This window comes from Rhamphochromis sp. 'chilingali' (genome assembly GCF_963969265.1).
Source record: "Rhamphochromis sp. 'chilingali' genome assembly, chromosome: 16".
NCBI classification, from domain to species: domain Eukaryota; kingdom Metazoa; phylum Chordata; class Actinopteri; order Cichliformes; family Cichlidae; genus Rhamphochromis; species Rhamphochromis sp. 'chilingali'.
Window position 1 is genome coordinate 7,119,795 of NC_137943.1, and position 20,437 is coordinate 7,140,231.

The 20,437-nt window shown below is 41.3% G+C and overlaps 1 protein-coding gene across 5 annotated transcripts in view; it reads left to right on the forward strand.

Moving 5' to 3' along the window:
• The window catches only part of rnf220a (ring finger protein 220a), a 162,835-nt gene extending 153,189 nt beyond the window's left edge, over positions 1-9,646 (forward strand). For 2 of the 5 annotated variants that reach the window (XM_080906596.1, XM_080906595.1), the window contains exons 13-14: positions 3,568-3,642; positions 7,810-9,646. In XM_080906596.1, coding sequence (XP_080762722.1) covers positions 3,568-3,642; positions 7,810-7,881 — 147 coding nt within the window. In that variant the 3' untranslated portion in view covers positions 7,882-9,646. Of the gene's footprint in view, positions 1-2,977; positions 3,149-3,233; positions 3,543-3,567; positions 3,643-7,809 lie in introns of those variants that run through there. The other 3 variants (XM_080906594.1, XM_080906593.1, XM_080906592.1) reach the window with 3 other exon arrangements.
• Positions 9,647-20,437: the final 10,791 nt, after the last annotated feature.

Consider the following 20,437-nt stretch of genomic DNA (forward strand, 5'->3'; position numbering starts at 1 on the left):
GCCAGAGTGCTTATCTTTATATCTAGCTGCTCGGTTTGAGTGACCGATTTTTCTGTTCGATAATGTTTGTGTGTTTTACTATAGGTTGTGTACTTGTGCTGCAGAAATATGTGAAGCACCTGCATGTAGGGCTGTGCGATATGACCAAAATCTCATATCCTGATATAAGAATTCTATCGTCCCGATAACGATATAAATCACAAAAATGTAACATTTTCTGTAAATTCTGTGAATCTCGGGCAGCTCGTCTTGCGTGAAGTGTTTCCAGCTGGGCGTCGTGTAGCTGGAGTCGAGTGTTTTAACCGATGCATGAAATGATACATTTTTAGACATAAGTTGTAACGGCCGCCGTTTTCTTTGTGAGTATTTATTACACGGCGTGCTGCGGGGAAAAGCCTGTTCTAACGTTTGAGTCTAAGGTTTATTTTTTAGCACCTGGCGGCTCTTTTTTCACTTCTCACCCGTAAATAATCTGCTCTTTCACGTGATTCCGTTTATTTTGAAAAGTCTCAACAGGATCTTGAACTTTATTGTGAAAGGTTTATGTGGAACATAAACAAGCAGACATGTGATGGTGTTACCGTCAACGCATAAAACAGGCGCTTGTCCATCTGTAGTGTGGTTATATTAAATATAAGAGAAAGAGAGAACTTTAAGAAATTAATATAGCCACTACAGTGACCATCAAAAAGATGAAAAAATATTGCTGTAAACAGTTTATTTTGCAACACCACGAAACAAACGATAGCGTAAAATGAAACGATAGACGTTTTTATATCGCCATCCGATATATATCGTTATATTGAACAGCCCTACCTGCACGCATCTCATTTCTGCTCTTCGTGGGAGCATTTTCACTGTCCCGAGTGCTGCTGGTGTTGTGTTGCTGTTGTGTTGTGGCCCTTTGCATGGCTTTGCAATTTGGCACGATTGTCTGCTATCACATTTCCAGAGCGAATCATTTTTCTTATCATGTCAAGCTTCATCTCAGGAGCACAGAAATATGTGTATGTTCAAATTCTGAGATAGCGTCCTGACTGTGCTGTGCACAAAGCAGGTTAAATCTGTGAAAAATGTGTCGAAGTTTGACTTTTTAGGTGAAAAGACACTCCTGTACGTCACAGCTTGTATTGATGGCTGATTGGACCTTACAGATCAATAGTTAAAGCCATGAGGGACAATATAGAGGTCCATCAGACACTTGAGATGCAGTTGCGCCTACACCTCACATCAGTGTTTGTGTACCCCCACTTTGTGTCAAGTACCCACCCTGTCATTCTTCAAGCGTGTGGACAGTGCAGCGTCGGCATCCTGTGCTTGCTGCGTGTGTGTGTGTGTGTGTGTGTGTGTGTGTGTGTGTGTGTGTGTGTGTGTGTGTGTGAGAGCCTGTTGGTGTGTATGCATGTGAGGCGGGTAATTACCAGCGCCTGCGCTTCCTAAAGGTCGCTGGGTGCCTGAGGTGACACGGAGGGCAAGGCACAGCGATCGATCACTCACTGCCCCATGAGCACACAGCTCTTCTCTGCTCATCTGTCACTGTCCCTCATCTGTTTTACGCACACACACAAACACACACTAAGCCATACAGAGAAATACAAATATGTCTACACACACACACACACACAGGCCTCTTCCATCTAATCTGTCTCTGTCTGTCTTTAACCTGTCACTGGGCTCCCTCCCTGTCACTGGGTCTGATCTAAATGTCATCAGATTACTCTCACTAACTGGCAGATTTTGAAGCAGCTGGAGATTCCACCGCATCAAGTAGATGCACAAACACTTTGAGCAGATGTATGACTCAGTCTAAACGCCACCGCTGTCACCTCTACACCAATATTTCTGCAAATATTTCTTACTCATTTTTACCTTCTGATTGTCTGGTGGAAATGCTCGCCCTCTGTATCAAGTTGACTCAAGTTCTCTGTTAGCCTTTACTGATGCTGAGGGTATCTCAGTGATGCAGCTCAGCACTATCTGTGGGTTTCTACCCCCATCTATTGGTCATTTTAGGGCAAGGAACTTAAAATGTGCTTGAAGATTGTCCTAAACTACTTTTGGAAATTCAATATATTCAGATATTTAAATATTGAGATATTTCAGTTTTAAAGTAAGGTTGTTGATGGGCTTGATTGCAAATATTTAGACTGTTTGAAGACTACTTAGATGTACTTAATGTCTGTTTCCATATAAGGAAATTTCAACGACATTTAAACATGCCTGAATTTTCAGATTAGCCAGTGTAGTATTGCTCTTTGCTTAATTAAACTGGGTGACTGTAAGAGACCAAGTTTAAAAAAATACTACAAGGACATATTTATCAAAAGAGCCTTTACAAGTAAACTGATAAATAAGACTGTAATGTGAGCCTGGTTCTGTTCTAGGTTTCTTCCTGTTAAAAGGGAGTTTTTCCTTCCCACTGTCACCATGTGCTTGCTCATAGGGTTTTGGCTGATTGTTCGCGTTTCTCCGTTATTATTGTCGGGTCTTTATATACATATAAAGCACATTGAGGCGACTGTTGTTGTCATTTTGTGGTATATACATAAAACTTAGCCCATTCTTCCATTAGCAATGTCAGTGAAGGGTCAGCATAAAAAAAGCCATTTATTTTACATTCACGCCTCAGTTGCACTTTCAGAGTGTAAATGTTTCTTCGCACTTGTAAAATCTAACCAATGAGATAAAACTCCTGAAGATCTGAGCTTTTCCAGTTGACTTAGCATTTTAGCCTAGTTGTCATCCAATCAAAGGTGGAAGAAGTTGTATTCAAAGCCTCACTTTACTTTCTGGCTGTCATTAGCACACACCGTGATGTTTGTGTGGGTTTGTGTTTGTCCACACGCGTCTTCTGTTGCTCTTTGGTGTATGTGTGTGCGCGATCAGTACAAGCCTGGCTCTGTGATTAGCTGCCACCTTTCGCCCCCAACCTCTCCTCTCCAACCCCCACCTCTCCCTCCTCCTCCTCCTTCCGCAGAGGAAGCCTGCTATCCAGTCAGGCGCGGAGCTCAAGAGCATAGGGGCCAATGAGGTCGGAGAGAGGCAGCCTAAGTCCCTCCCCCTCGGCCTGTATTGCCTGTACAGGGGCCTTGTGATTGGTGGCTACAGCAGCGGCATAAAGAGGCTCCTCCCACAGCCCTTACGGAGGGTAAGGCACTCCCTCCCTCCTTACCTCCTCCGCTCCTCTTCCCACCCTCACCTCATTCCTCCCTCATATCTCCATTCTTTTCCAGAGGGAAAGAAAAGGACGCCCAGCAGGGCTCGTTCACGGCTTCCTCCCTCATCTCCCCCCTCCCTGCCCGTTTCCCTCTGTCTCTGCCCGTTGCCTGGCCGATGTCGTGTTTGTGCACGTGTGCGTGTACGTTTGTGACCCGCAGATTGCCGGTTCAATTTCCCATACACTGCCTTGCTCAGTGGTTCTGTGGCTGCTGGCTGTCTTTCCGTGGTTAGTGATTTCATGCTGTTTGTCGGTCAGGGATTGTGTAGCGTTACTTGTTTGTTGCTAGCTAAAGTGAGTGTCCCGTGAATCCGATGTAGTTTAAATTTTTTTTTTTTTTTTTTTAATAGGACTCCTACACGATGCCGCTCACCTCCATCCAGTGCTGGCACGTCCACTGTGAAGAATGCTGGCTCAGGACTCTGGTACGCTCAAACTCACACACTTCATCTCACTCGCACACACACTCAGTGCTACGGGGCAAGTCCTCATGACATGCAGTTATTGCGGCCTCATTTCATAGTCAGTGAATTTTTCTCTGTATTCATGCCCCGTAGGGAGGAACTAAAATGGAATGTTCCCCAAATGACCCGTTCTCTCTCAGCACGCTCAGTGCAAACACTTGTAGCCTCAGTCAGGGAAAGGCTTAGATGGAATGGTCCCCAAAAGGCTTGTTAAAATGTTGGAATAAAGTGGTCAACTTCAGCCTCCACTGGCTTCTATGTACTGCCTTAGGTCTACACATACACACACCACACACACACACACACACACACCACACACGCCCCTCCACTGTGGTTTTGCTGGTTATTAGTTAGTCTAATATATTCAGTAGTGTGCAGTTAGCTGTTGCTAATGTGGTAAATGGAGCGCAAAAGAAAATAGTGTTCCTACAGCTGGAAGGGTAAACAGAAGGGTAACAGCTTTCTCTGATGTCTTTGCTCTTATCGCCTCTTTTCCCTCCATGAAATATCTGATGTTGTCAATGTTCTCGTCTCACCTTGTTTCCCCTGCCGCCCTTTCCCCATGAAGCCTAATTGTACTCATCAACATACCCACAGGCCCGTCCCACCTGGAAAACGATCACAAATAAGCTGATCATTAGTGCCACATCATTGTATACAGTATTAGTTGCATCAGTGTCCTAAAAAGTTTGATTTTTAACTTCATTGAATGATGTAAAAACATTGATTGCTGGAATATTTTGACTAACCCTAACCCTGGGGAAGATGTTAAACTTGAGTACACCTTAGCCAGTATACTATTTATACAATTTTGAAGAACTTCCTGAGTAACATCTGGGTTAGTGTGCAGACAGCCTTGCATCAGCAGTCCTAGGGTTCTAATCGAAGCTGTCTTCTTGAGTCTTTACGAGTCTAAAGCATCTCGCTGGTGTTTTGAATGAAGAGAATCACCTTCAGTTTATAGATGCAGTTTCAAATCTCTAAAACTCTTCACACTTTGCTCAGTTTATCCTTTTTGGGCTTAGGCAGGCTGCTGATTGGTGGACGAGCTACCACTGTCTGCATTAGATTCAGTGTGTTAAACCATGTGACATCGTCTATGTCAGGGGTCAGCAACCTTTAACACCCAAAGAGCCATTTGGACCCGGTTTTGACGCAAAAGAAAACACTGGGAGCCGCAAATACTTTTTTACATCTAAAATGAAGATAACACTGTATATATTGTTTTTTACCTTTATGCTTTGTGTGAACAACTAAGGTGTGTTGCTTATGAAATCCATGAAGTGCTACAGAGAAAATTACATTTTATTTATGTAATTAACACATTTTGAACTCTTAAAGAAATATAACAAAAGGAAAGACACCCAGCTGAACTAAAATGATCCATGTAGCAAACAACAACTGTTGTGAGTCGCCACCCTCATATCGCCTTTGGGCTTGTGGAGCCTTGATCTGACTTTTAAAAAATAACTGGAAAAAAAGCACTATGCTGCTAAAAGATGAAAAATAGATATTTGCAAAATTCTGCCTAAATATGTATTTTGCCTGGTTTATGTGTGTGGCGGGGCGTGGTCTGCAGCACCGCTGCAGGAGAGGTCGATGCACCTGAGCGGCACCCGCAATCACGCCTCGCCACCTTAACGTCTGTGCTCTCTATGCTGTTGTTGGTATGTGTCGGGCTGTGAGCTGCAAAGCTACAGCCGGCTGTATGCGTACAGCAACCATGTGTGTAAAGTGTTCAAAAAAGAGATGCTGAAAAGCATGTTCATGGAAACATCGTCGGGTCTGCCGTGATATGTTTACAATGGGACTTCTGCTCCTGAACCTCTGCGCACAGCGTCTGCAAATCGGGGCTGTACGAAGTCACTTTCATCTTTACGCAGGACTGTAAGCTTTCATCTGTGAGGCGTGAGCGGTGTTTGTTTTTAACATAGTTCATGGTGGAGAATAGCTGCTGACATAATGTGGATCCGAAGATCCATAATTGGCCTACCTGGGGTTGAAAGTCTCGATAAATGCGCGGCGTTTCGGCGGGTACACCGGCTTCCGCGAGTGTGACGCTTATTTTGAGCGATGAAAAAATAATAGAATATAATTTTATTTTTATATTTCAATATCACAATAATCTTCCAATTTAGAACTACAAGTTAAAAAAGAACTAACATAAATAAAATACACTTCAGCTAAATACTTCTAATTTATTTTCCCAAACCACACGGAGCCGCAGTAGAAGGACTAAAGAGCCGCAGGTTGCCGACCCCTGGTCTATGTCAAGGACTGAATGGAGTAGACTTTATTTTTCCAGGGATTATGATGAATGATGCATGGGAATGTCTGATGACTATTTCAGCCTTGTATGCAGCTATACATTTTAAATGTGGTGTTTCTGAAATGGTTTGGTCCAGTAGAATAGCTACATGATAGCAGATAAAAGCAACATAAGCTAATAGTCCCAACCATTACCACCCTTATTCATGCTAATAATTGTCTGAAAAATGCTTTCAGTTTAAGGTGATTTAAGAAGGCCTTCATTTGAGTACGAGCAGAAAGGCAGTCTGGGCCTGATTAATAAATTAGTTAGCCTGCTTTCTAATTCTTCTGTTATTAATTGCTCAAAAGAAAGCACTCCATTGTTTCCATCTGCAGCGTACCTGTGTTTTCTGTGTAGGTGTGTGCACAGACGTGCATCCTGCCACTGCTGGTTTAATGTATGGGGAATTAAAGTCATAGCCTGGAGACAGCTATAAAACCGGGAGGGCCAAACTGATCAAAGTAAATGCCCAGGAATCTAGTTAACATCAGCCCAGCCACTTACCGCTTTAATGAGCGAGGCAGCTGGAGCCCAGTGTAACAGGCACACACCCATGCATGCTCACTGTCCACAGTAAACAGCAGAAAGCTTTGACGGGCCTCCAAACAAACAGAAGTGCTCCCTCAACAGAGTATCAATAAAATCGCTTAAATAACACTTAGTTAAATTTATAATATTAAACAATGCTTTGATACGTGATTTATGAGAGGTATTTCTGAAGAAAATGTTCATTACTTTTTAAACCATTCCAAACTCCTCTTCTTTCCATTTTTCCCCCATACACCCCACATCCCATCCCTTCTTCTTCACTCTGGACTTTTTTTTAGTGGAGCAACATATCCTCTTAGCATGTGACATCTGTCACTCCCAAATCACTCCCGTCTAGGCCCTTAATCGGTACACCTGCTTTAAAGAGTTTATTCAGGCGCTTACAGGAATTGAAGCCTATAAATCCTCGGGGGTCAGAGGTACATTTATGCTGACCGATTAATGTTTCAAAAGTGCACAAAATACAAACGAGATCTCCAGATTGTGTTGGACCCATGTCAGATGTTACACCCTACGTTTGTGTGCCGTATACTAAAGTCTCAAGTCTATACTAAAGTCTCATGCCAACCTTATGAAGCTCGGCAGCAGAACAAGCTGCGGTCCAAGACGCTGGAGTCGCTCAGTTATTTATTATCACAACACCAGCCAACCACCACCCCCCCCCCCATCATCTACAACAAATAGAACCTAGATCTGTGGGAAACACAACGGGTGCATTTCACTTCTGATGTTAAGACTTTCCTCATAGCAATGACATCATATAATCCTTTCCTAGTTGACTCCAGCTGTGCCACTATTCTTCACTTGTTTATGGTCTGTTTTTGGCTTCTTTTCTTTTTTCTTGCGTCATTAAGTGTAAACTCAGCACAGTGACTCTGTCAGAAAGGGATGCGCCTGCAGCCAGCAGTTGTTGGCCAGAGTTGGTGCGGGAAAGCAACAGGGATTTAGGACAGTGGTGAGACCACCCATTCAGAATCTTGTTATGCTGTCAGCCCTGTGTTGCATATTATCACCTGCTGCTTTACTGCAGATGGCACACTATCAAAGCAGTGCAGAGGGAGAGGAAGAGGGCAGAAGGGGAGGCAAGATGTGCAGCAAACAGGTTTAGATTCACACAGGAGGAGGAGGAGGCAGTAAGAGCACTGGGTAACTTGTATTGGACTTCATGCTCATAGTCCCAAATCAGCAGAGTGAGCACTTCATTGTTATGTCTGTTGGTACATTTTTCTGAGCTACCAAGCTAACTGTTGCTTGTCTGTCCATCACAGGGAAACAAGAAGCTGTGCCCACAGTGCAACACCATCACCTCACCCGGAGACCTGAGGCGTGTCTACTTGTAAAGAGCACAACCCCTGCCTTTGTTCCTTCCGGTCCATTCTTCCATCTTGGATTTGTCTCCTTCCCCGTCGATCATCTTTAGTTCTTCTCGCTCTGTCTCTCTCTGTTGCGCGGCCTGGGTCAGCAGCTGCCAAGCCTCCACGACAGCTGTGTTTGAGACTGTGCCAGTTCTTCCAGGAGGGCGGCTTGAACAAATGACTAAGCAAGCGCACTTTGGCTGAATCTGACTATGGTCAGCAGTCTCCTGAGTAACCTGCGCAAAAAATAAAGGGGAGGAAAAAAAAGGGCCCGGAGACCTTCAGTCCCCAATTGCCAGCAGTTGTTTCCGCTGCCTCAATGACACAAGAACCTCTATAACTGTCTGTAAAATAGAGGGATCTTACACTGAAGGACTAAGTCAGTGGAAACGCCCACTAAGACCTTGTAGCTTCACACTGCTGGAGGTGGACCTCAGAGGAACTTCTTAATACAGGATCTAACTCCCCTCCTCCCTGCTAGCTCTTCGGCAGAACTTCAGTGGTGCTGGATGGCGGGCTTCACCCTGATGACTCTAGAGAAAGCTTCTTTTCTTATTTTTGTTCACTATTGAAGAGACAAACTGATAGCTTGATCCAGCTGTTGCTTAAGAAAAATATAAATATAAGAGCCTGTCCACTAAAACTGAGCTTTCAACCAAACTGAGGAGCCTCACAACCTTGAAAAGGAGTTTGACACTCGCCCTACTCGTCCTCCTCTCCTTCTTCTTCTTCTTCTCTTCACAAGCCCCGCCCTTCTCTCTTCCCCTCTTTTGTGGTGTTCTAGTGCAGTAAACCAAATTTTCTCCTCCCCCTTACAAGATGCAGTGCAAGCACATGTAATATAGTTCTATGTTTACAATGTTGGGTGTAAATTACATAGACACACACACACACACACATATACACACATGACCATCAGAAGATGCACACAGAAATATATAATATCAAAATCCAGTTTTTTGGTTGGAAGGGGTTGGGGGGAAAAAATGGCTGGAATAAAAGAAGCCTTCTGTATTTTTTAAAAAAGAAGAGATCCTTTGAAAAATCCGTTGACGTTTTATTTGACTGTACAGGAATTTAAAGAAAAATTGTAAGTAATAATAAACTACTCAAACTAGATGGTCAAGATTTAGGTGGTGTAATTTTTCTGCAGAGTACCTCAGAGAAAGGTAGATCTGATCTCGGTGTGCGGACAAATGTTGTGTTAGTTTTATTAAATGGAGAGATTCCCGTTGTCCAAGAGTTCCCGCAAACAAGCAGAACTGTGGAACTGCTCTTTAGTTCACATATTGTCCAGCTGAGCTTTTTCTTTTTTAACCTCTACTTCTGCTTCATGCTAATTGGAATAACATGCTGAGATCATATTCTAGACAGTCTTATTTTTTGTTTGTTTGTTTGGTTTACCCCTACATGTCTCAAAAGAAGCTTTTTCCTCCCACATTGTTCTCATTCTGCTATGCTGCAAAAAAAGAAAAAAAGAAAACAACTTTAAAAAAAAAAAAAAAAAAAAAGGTCCTTGAAATGGCAAATTCCCAATGGGCAGAAGTCTTTGGAAAACAAGGATGGCCAATGCTGAACCTGCAGCCTCCAGGAACCCACAACCTCCCCCCTCCCTCAATGGCAGCAGCATCAGCAGCCAAGGTGGTGGTGTGCTTTGTGTTTGTAAAGCTATGTATTCTGTGCCGTCTTTATTGTTGTAAGAAATAATGCAAAAAAAAAAAACAAGAAAAAATAAAATTTCTCAAAATTCCACGACTGGTCCTTTTCATGCAGCCGGGAGTGGTGAAGTAAGACGTGTTTAAGAAATGTGTTCATTGTTCATTCGTTCATTGTTCGCTGGAAAAATCAATAAAAAATGGGACAAAGATGCCAGAGACGCATTGTGAATGTGTTTTGTAATAAGACTTTGTCTCATTGTCAGTCGTAGCTTTTAAGTGGATCATCGTCCACTATAAAAAAAAAAATGCAAAAGGCACACAGCTTAAAAAGAGGAAAGTGAAACAGCCCGAGTTGGTCAGGCCTGATATTTGAGGACACTTCTGCTGAAGAAACTTGATTTTGGCTTTTCCACTTTGGTTTAAATGTCTCAAACACGTCCTTATAGGATATACTGGACAGAAATAAAGAGTGCTGTGATGCTACGCTGTTCCATTCGCACTGAACTTGCTGATTTAAAAGACGTCCCAAAGATGGAAAAACTGCACAAGAGAGTCGGAGTGAATTTGTGTGTTGTAGATTCTTGGAAATGGTACATGTCCTTCCCATTTGTAAGCTACATTTTGAATTTAATTAAATACTCGTAAATGTCAGTTTCCCCAACATGACTTTCTTTGTTTTGTTTTTTCATTTTCCTCACTGGAGCTTGTGGACGTGCCTAGGAAATAAGTCAAGGTTTTTGTTTTGATAGTCTTTTTGAGCAAATGATGCAGCTCTGCAGAGTAACCTGAAATGTCAGACCAACCTCATGTATCTGCTGAGGTCATAGTTTCCAACTTGTTTTGGGACACTTCCTCAGACATTTCGGTCCATATCGACATGACAGCATCACACAGCTGCAGCACATTTATCAGTTGCACATCTTTGATATCAATCTCCAGTTCCTCCACATTCCAAAGGTGTTCTATTGGTTTGGTATCTGGTGATGGTGGAGCCCATTTGAGTACAGAGAACTCATTGTCCTGTTCTAGAAACCGGTTTTAAACGACTGTATAACACAGCATGTTGTCTTTCTGCAAGCGACCATCAGAAGAAGGATCTACTGTGGTCATAAAGGGATGGACATGGTCACCAACAATGCTAAGGTAGGCTGTGGCATTCAAGCAATGCTCAGTTGGTACCAATGAACCCAAAATGTGCCAAGAAAATATTCGGACACCACGACACTACAACCACTACAGGCACAACTATTTTTTATCCTGTCTCCCTCCCCTCATCCCCAACCGTTTGCACGCATGGCTGCCCCACCCTGAACCCGGTTCTGCCACAGCTTTTTTCCTGGTAAAAGGAAGTTTTGCCTTGCTTGCTGATTTGGTTATCTCTATTATTATTGTAGGGTCTTTACATTGAGCTGACTTTGCTGTGTTCTGGCATCATCTTGTACATAAAATTGAATTGAATAAAATAGGATGGATCAATACTTTCATGCTGTTCACACCAAATTCTGACTCTACTATCTGAATGCTGGAGAGGAAATTGAAACTAATCAGATCACCCAATGTTTTTCTAGCCTTCTATTTCCCGTTCTTAGCTGACAGGAGTGGCACCCAATGCGGTCTTCTGCTGGTGCAGCCCATCTGCTTCAATGCTCGGTGTGTTATGCAATCAGAGGTGCTCTTCTGCATACGTTAGTTGTTACTTAAATCGTTTTTCTTCACCATTCATATGCTTGGTTTGAATTTTAGCAGGTGTTTTGGCGATATCTGTGTGCCTAAATGTATTAAGTTGCTACCTTGTGATTGGGCACTAAGATATTTACATTAAGAAGTACATGTGCAGATGTATTTAACAAAGTGGTCACTGAGTGCAGTCATCCAACAATGTCAAATTCAGTTTACAGAATTTTAAGCAAACTTGTCCATTTCTGACATCCAGTAGAGCCGGGATGTTCTGACACAAAAAGACATTAAATCTGATTGGCAGTATAATGCATGATTCCGTTGAGTAAGTTAATTTTTTATGTGTTGCGGCCTGGCTTTGCTTGGTTGGCCATTATTAGGAAAATAATGTCCTCCCACAGTGCTACATACACCCACAACACATCTTTTTTTCATTTCCTCATTGCTGTGATGCCTTCCTGATTCAGACGTCAATGCAGATGTGGTTGTGTGTTTAACGTAAAAGTAATTTCAATTGCAAGTTTCACCAAAAACATTAATGACAAGCTGTTCATAGGAAGTTTTACATTTTTTAATATATAGTTAATACTAGCATTGTTTTTTAGCCAACCAAAGTCCAGAAAACAGAAAGGAAAAATATTGCCTTGCTGCTTATTTATGCAATTATTACAAAGGAACCTGGCATGTTGCATACAGATGAAAAATATGGTTCAGCAAAGGCAGAGATTTTTTTTAACTCGTTCATATTACAGTGCAAGTCTAGCTGAATTCTTTGACTTTGAAGGAGTTGGAAAAGCCCAGAGCCATGCTATGCTATATTTCAGTTTTTTACTTTCAGTAAATTTGCAAGAATTTGAAGCAATCCATTTTCACTTAGTCGTTATGGGGTATTGTTTTTCACATTTTGAGGTGAAGCAGGAATTTAATCAATTTTGGAATAAGACTGTAACATGACAAAATGTGAAACAAGTGAATACTGTGTGGATGCACTTATCTTGTTAGACTGAGCTTAGCATTTTGGCCATTTGCCTTGTCGGTATTTTGAATCCAGATGTGGCCATTCCTGCTCACATGGTAGCGAACTGTCAATCACAAAGACGGCCCATCCTAAAGCTTACCTTTCCAGACTCACTGTAACGGGGACTGTAATTCACAATAAAGACTTGAAACGAGAGTCTTAGACCATAAACCCATCAGGAAGATGTTTACTGAGGTCATAGTCTTTCTCTGGCACACATCCTGTTGCCACTGTCTTTTACACCACATGCATTAAGTCTCTATATTACTATTTACTCACCAGTTTTCTTACCAGCATATGTTTGACTAATGTTTGATTTTAAAACACTAAGCAAAGCCCGAGACATAACTTCCCTGTGTCACACTGTGACATCGTGTAACTCTGATAAGCACCACTGTTTGCTAATGTAAGGTTGCAGTGATGAGGACAGGCTATTTTTTCAGGTAAAAGAGAACAGGAAGACAGCATTGCCATCTAGAGGTCTTTAACAAGCAGTCTCTCAATAAAACTCCACATAATCTCACAGCTATAAGCAGATTGCCAGATGGGGTCCGCGTGCTTTGGGAAAATGTGTTTCTGTGTGTGTGCCTGCATACCCTTATTAAACAGTGTTACAAAAACCAACCTTACCAAACATCAGAGCTTATTCAGCAGTCGCCTGTAACATTAATTAGCTAAAATTACAACAGCATGGTCTCTATTAAAGCCCTTTGGTGCTCAGATCTCTGTCCAAGCCTTAACAAAAGCAGTATTTGCTTTCTCTTACCCTGACCAAGGTGAGGCCTTATTAGACACATCCCCGAGCCCTGCCCAGTAAGCGCCTCTGTAAATGCTGTCAGATGTTAATAGAGTTGTAATGTATGAGCGGCAATCACAGCAGGATATAAGCGTTGTAAAATATTATGTTAAAATGCTCAACTTCAGCGACTCTTAATGTAATTAAAATCAGGAGTGTAACTGTATGCTCTAGGTTTCTGCTACACTAACCAGAATCACAGTGCTAGACTTGTTTTGAACTTATTTGTGGTATTTTATTGGGATTATCTAACAGATAATCTGGCGTCCTGTGTGGTAAAGTCCATACAAGAAGTCTGTGCTTTAGTTTCTGCATGCTGACTGAGATTCCTGGTTTTAGTTCATAACATTTCACCCTCTTCTAGTAATTTCTACCTCTAAAAACCCTCAATAGCTGCAGCAAAATGCGTTAGTGATGTCACTGTGGCTAACTCCATCTTTTATATACAGTATATGTCTGAAAATGATGGTGAGCACCACATTTTTGCTATAATTTGACTTTCTAAGATTAAGATTAAGATATTTAGCCATCAAACTAACCCAGAGACCATTGAGTTAGACTACTATATACTAGACTCAGATAAATTGTTCAAAAATGGATTTTTGTGGTGAAATAAGTGCTATTAGTTAAATAATTCAAACAGATCAGTCATATTAAAAAACAAACAAACTGTAAATATTGAAAATAAAGTTTTCCAGATTAGTAGTCAGAAATGATGAAACAGGTGGAGCATGTTGGGTGGAGCCTGCTGTTCTGTTTGCTACTTAAGTGTATGTTTAAGATGACAGTGTCTTTAGAGCTGTTCAAGGCCTTAGGAAATAAAGTGCCTTTAAGTGTCCCCAAGGAATCTAATAATTTAATTTGAAAATAATTATTAGAATGCAAAGTAAGTGGCTTAGTTTCCAAATAACTGTGTATTTGTCCAGGGCTGCATTTGAACTCATAGGACATGACAAGAAAAAGAGCATTTACTGACCCTTACTGTAAGTATACTAGATCCAAACTACAGCCTTTGACTCATTTACTAATGCGGTGAATCCACAATGGAGTTGTTAACTGTGACAAGCACAAATTAGAAATGTAAGCTGAACCAAAAGTGGACCTTTCAAGAAGATCCTAACAACCCAGGACTGGCTTAGAAAGAAGAAATAAAGGCTCGTGGAGTGGCCTATAAAGAAGGCCACATTTCAGTGAGGTTAAACAGTTGCAGGAGGATCGTTCTGTTATTCTACAGCATCTTATGAACTAAACTGTATTGCAGCCACCTTGGTAAAATCTGGTAATACATCAAAACAAAAACAAAAATGTCTTTCTGTGTTTGTGTTTCTGTGCATTTGTTAAACTGTTGCCTGTATTAAATCTATAAAAATGTCTCTTGGAGATGTAACAGCGTGTATCCTGTGCAGGCACAGAATATTGACATTTTATAAACACACATGCTCAGACTTGATCAATGAGACCTCTAACAGTACACTCCATGCTGTCTCTTCTGCCCTGGACCCATACAGCACATGTGCACAGTGAAAATCCAAGCGCGCGCGCGCACACACACACACACACACACACACACACACACACACACACACACACACACACACACACACACACACACACACACACACACACACACACAAGCCCGTTCAGCTATCTTAGTGAGGACCTTCATTGACATAATGGTTTCCCTAGCGCCTTACCCTAACCCTAACCATTAAAAGTGAATGCCTAACCCTAACCCTATACCTAACCATAACCTAATTGTAACCCTGACAGTAAAGCCACATTTTGAGCATCAAAAAGGCCTTCAAACTTGTGAGGACCGGTGAGTGTGTCCTCACAAGTGACTGTTGGTTCTCAGAAGTATAGTAGAATGCAGATTTCAGTCCTAACAAAGATAGCTAGACAGGAACACACACATACAGTGTTTAATGCAAACTATATATTGATTGAATGACTAACTTACTCTGTGTGAGTGAAGAGAATGCTGCTGGCCACTTGACATAGACAGTCTGTGTGTGTGTGTGTGTGTGTGTGTGTGTGTGTGTGTGTGTGTGTGTGTGTGTGCGCGCGTGCGCGCACATGTGTGTGTTTAGGTCCAGGTAGGGTGCCAGAGGTCGCAGGAAATCTATCAAAAAGGCGCCTGCTGGAAGAGGCAGGAAATTGAACGAGTTGACAGAAGAACCCCCTCAAGGCTGGTTTACAGTCATTAGAGCCATTTACCAAATCAGCCAGCCCCACCCAAAGCCACTAGCTCTGTTCCCATGGTTTGTATGTCCTTTTCTTGTTTTGCTGTACAGTATAACTGAGCTGGGACCAAACCAAAGACTTTGTAATATAGCCTGTGACTAAGGGTGTAAGTCACTCTGTAAATCAATGGAATTTAATACTTATTTATGTGCTTTACTTGAAATTAAAATTAAATTATGTCTACATACAAATACTTGAAGGTACGTGCACTACAATAAAGGGGATAACAAGTCAGGTTTTACACTGAAAGAAAATTTGTAAGTAAGAGTAAGTAGAGCGTAACTAATTTTAAGTACTTTAATTTCCTTCTGATTTTATGGGAAAATACCCAGAAATTACGGAAGGTTAAGCGACTTCATAATATCTGAAAATCTACAGCGTGTTTACTGGGGAAATATTGTTTTTCCATTAAATGAGAAAGAAATGACAGTGCTTAAAATTACATATAAGACTACTTAAATTTAATTACAGTATAATTATTTCTTTGTGTCCTTGTCACCCCCTTATTCGAGTGTGCCTAGCTTTAAGTATCTGCATGAAAATATAATTACATGACATGACGTTAGTCGTAGGATGTATTACAAAGTGTTGCCGTCTGTGTAATGAAAAATGAAACTTAGGTGTAAAAATAGGCAGGTTTAGACCCTGTTTGTGGGATTGCTCAAGCCCCCTCAAATTTAATCTGAGCACCCCTAAAAGTACCTGTATTAATAGTACTAATAATAAAGCATTTTAGTGTTATTTTCTGACATTGGCTAACTTGTCCGCTGACAGCAGTACAGGATAGAATGAAAACAGGTTTTATGTCCAGTATTGTTGATGTCATGATGTTACAGTACACTCACAGCAGCGTGGCTTGTCATTAACAGCATTAATAGGACTTTGGTTGCTGTAGCATTTCATGACACTAATCAGTTATGCAGATTTAAAACACACTTTGACTGAAATATAGCAAAAGTTCAAAGTGTTCTGATAATGTGGGCACGTTGCTGTGACTTATAGAGTGTGTGTTTATTTTTATTCGTTCTTTTAACCTTTAGCTAACATAGCTTCAATCACTAGAAATTATTAATTTTAACCTTCTGATCCACTAGTCAGCTGGTATATCAGGAGTTGCCTGCTGTACTTTATTATTTTAGTTTGTTACAAATTTCTATTCCCAGAAATTCAGTTTCAGTTTGTTTGCACTACAGCTCCAGATCCAGGTGACAGCAAGTCAAAAAGATATTACCTGTCAGTGTCCCCATTCAGCTTCCCCATTCCTAAAATCTGTCTATGTATATTTGGTGAACTGCCTCCATTGTTTAAGGGAATTAAATAGCTATTTATGCATGTTTCTCATTTTATCTGCTTTGCCCCAAATATTTATTTAATTTCTTATTAATTTCTTATTTCTTTGGCTCAGTTTTGATAGCTAAAGGTTCCACACTAAAGCTGGTTGAAATTGAAATCTTTGATTATTTACTCTGAATTATTCTTAGAAAATACAATGGGTCATCCAACCAATTAGGTTGCTTTTGAAGGTAACATTGTAATGTGCATCCAATTGAATTGAGGTTTTCAAAACATGAACAGGTATGATTGCATTTGCAAACAGCATGTTCCCATAAAATTAATCACAAGGCATGCATGACATTATGATTGGGAGCTGAGCCCCCCCCCCCCCTTAAAAGTTTAAGCCTACGATCGCCCCTAGATGTAGCTGTTGTGTGTTCAAATGTAACATCAACGTGTCCTGACCTTGTGACCTAGTGTGAGACATAACATAAATTTGAAAGCTGTAATTTGCAAACTGTAATTTTACATGCAAAAGCAAATGCAACAGCCTGAGTCCAACCTGGCATGCTGCGTGTCTGCTCGTTCTTCTTCTTTCCTTTCTACACTGCACTGCTAAACTGAGAAATAAAGGGAAAAAAGAGCAAAAAATACTGAAAAAAAGAAAAGAGTTATAAGGAATTAGAGAGTATCAGAGATTACATTCATCTGCATTAAAATCAGCTCCACCATTTCCTAACATTAGCAAAGACCTTAAATTGCCATGCAGAAATGACTACTGTTCCAAATATAATATGCAAAAGAAAACTGCTCAAGAAATTAGACCAATTTTATCCTCGATAAAATATGTGAGAACATGTTACTTATTTTAGTTTAGTTAGTTTAAATCAAATGAATACTTGTGAATCTGAAGGTTGCCTGCAGTAAGCATGGGATAGTACCGAGAGCAGTAAGTGTACCATTTCACTTCAATATACACACGGGCATTTAGAGGTCTAAACAAGATCATGATGATAAGTGCTTTATCATGGTTGGAGATTCTCAAGTATCAGGCATCTAAGTAATACTCCACTCTCACTGTTCCCTTGCTGTGATTCTTCGTTTTTCCACAGGGCGGCAGCGTTTGATAGCAAAAGCTGTCATGCCTTATTGATGGATTTTTTTTTTATTCTTTTTTGCCACTGTGCTAGCAAAGCTTGATTGTGGAGCGCTGATTATCTGGTAAAACGAAATAAATAAAAAATGCAGAAAAGTGAAAGTGCATACATGAAACATAATCTGCAGATTCTGAGTCAGGAATTCAACGGTGGGATTAACAATAAAAACAATCTTTGAATCTTTGCAAATATGTGGATTAGTGACATATATGTAAAAATAGATAGCAATGCCAGCAGATACTAAGGAAAAAGAACGGATCAAGCTGAAAGAAAAGCTGAGGTGCGAGGTCATCTCATTTGTTTCATCTGCTTCTCCAGCCCCCTTCACCACTCCACCTTTCATCTTGGTCAGCCCCCAAGGGGAGAACACTGGTGCTCTGTGTGTGTGTGTGTTTGTGTGTGTGTGTGTGTGTGTGTCAGGCAAAGAGGGGGGTGTTTCGGGGTCTTGCCAGAGGATCCCCATATCTTGAAAGGGGGAGATGACAACATGAGATAATGGTGAACAGGAGTGAGTGAAACGTGTGTGTATAAGTGTGTGTGTGTGTGTGTATTTGTGTGTGTGTGTGAGATGTGACACTCATTTCCTCCCCAACCCCCCGATTCCTAAAACCTCTGATATTCTACCTGCGTTGCCTTTTATGTTACTTTTATCATGTGACAGATGGTGTCACTACAGGAAACGTTGTGGGCTCATCAAATTCAGCTGGTGTTCGCTCTTCATAGAAATTTACTCAGAATGCGTTATCGTGTTACAAATGTGACTGTGAGATCCATTCTCTGAAAAGTTTTTTTTTTTTAATGATTGAAACTGTCTCCCAAACCTGTGGCTTTACTTCCTTTTCAGCAGTCATTTTTGGACCAACTACAGCAGCAATCTGAGTGACAGGACAAACTCCAGTAGCTACTTTCAGCGGCTCCTTCAGTACAAGAGTGGGTAGCATGTGCTTTTGAGTTAGCAGAGTTTTACCCCAGGTGCCCTTCCTGACACAACTCCAAAGAGGATTAGTGTCACTGCCTGGGACTGAACTAGCAACCTTTTGCTTGGCACCAATAAAGCCCTTTTAGTGATTGCTGGAAAGTAAGAAAAAGAAAAAGGAACCTGTTCCAGGAGGGCTTAGGTGGAGGTCATCTGGAGGAGGGAAAGATGGTGAGAATTGTTAAGGAAACAACGTCACAAGTCTAATGAACACGGGTGGCTTGTGTTGCTTAAGGGCTCGTCCCTTTTTATCTGTGCTGGAACTCAGAGCCCTAGAAACACTCATCAGAGCAAATCAACTTGTGTGGTTTGGTTTCCTGGTGATGTGTAAAAACCAAATATTGACTTCACATGTTACATTTGGCATCATACTATTTCAGGTCAGGTTAGGGACACACACCATATTAAATGGATAATTTATGTAACAACCACAGACTGTATATAAAAGATGGCCATAGCCACCATCACTTCACCTACTGATTTCTGGACATTAGCCTGCATTGGTCCTGTTTGGTTCCTGGAAAGTCATCAAGCAGCAGACATGAACTTCATTTTGTGAAAGACACTAAACTGGGCCATCTATACATTCCTCCTACAGGAGCTGCTCTGCCATGGAGTGCTGATGTTACTGTGTCAGCAAAGTGTTGGCCAGTTTTTCTATGGTTCTAGGCCTTCCTGAATCCATGCATAAGGCATCAAGTCATAGGCTCTCTTGTTGTCAGTCCAGGCAGTGCAAGGGTTGGTAAGTCTGGTCTTGCAGTGTCGAATGACTGCTCTGTCTACCAGGTGCTGGTGTTTTGCCCCTCTGATGTATCTGCCAAATCCTTTCTGGGCCTCAGGCATGTGCCTGTTCTTCTTAGCCACTATGATGCCTAACAGCAGCTTCCATGTTGTGCTGAGGCAGGTTATTGGCCAGTAGTTGAATGGGACTGGTCTCTTCTGGGGATTCTTGGGGATCTGCACTGTACAGCGTTCGGTTAGCCTTTCAGGGTGTGTCTTAACACCGGACGTGGACTTGGTTAATCCAGACAACATCTGAGCTAGTATGGTTTCACTTAAGTGCCTCTCACTCATATTCCAGTTGGGTAGCATGGGCGCTCATGAGGGCCCTTGTTTCAAGACTAGTAGTGTTGCCACTATGCTATCCTGTTGCTGTAAATATTTTTGTTACAAAAGTAAAAATGTAAAATTTTAGTTTCAACTCAAAAAATATTTACGCAGCCTGTTGCATGTGGTATATGCAAACAGAGCTCACATCTTTCACCTGTGTAAGATGAAACAACTGAAGCATGATCTGTGTTTACTGAATGATCCACAACCAGCTCCCAACCGTACAGTGTGAAAAGAAGACAACGGTTGACATATTAGGTGTGACGACAGTTTCAGCTGGGCTGTTCCCATTGTGTGACTATAAACTATCAAAATAATAAAAAGACAAAAACACATTTAAAATGTACAAATCTTCTAACTGATAAAGAAAGGGAACACTTTCAGTATTTGATTGGTGCATTGGTCACATTTTACAGCTTGCTGTGACTTCTTTTTATTATCTCTCGTGCTTTGCAATGCAAACAGCTGCCATCTTAAAGTTGACCAAACGGATTTCAGCTTAGCACATTAGATAACAACAAGCTTGCTCTCTGGTGCAACTAATCCCCTTAAAGCATCCCTGTAAGATAATGATAGGTTTTTGTTTGCATGGAGCTGTACGTAATCACTAAAGCTCTCAAATAAAGATCA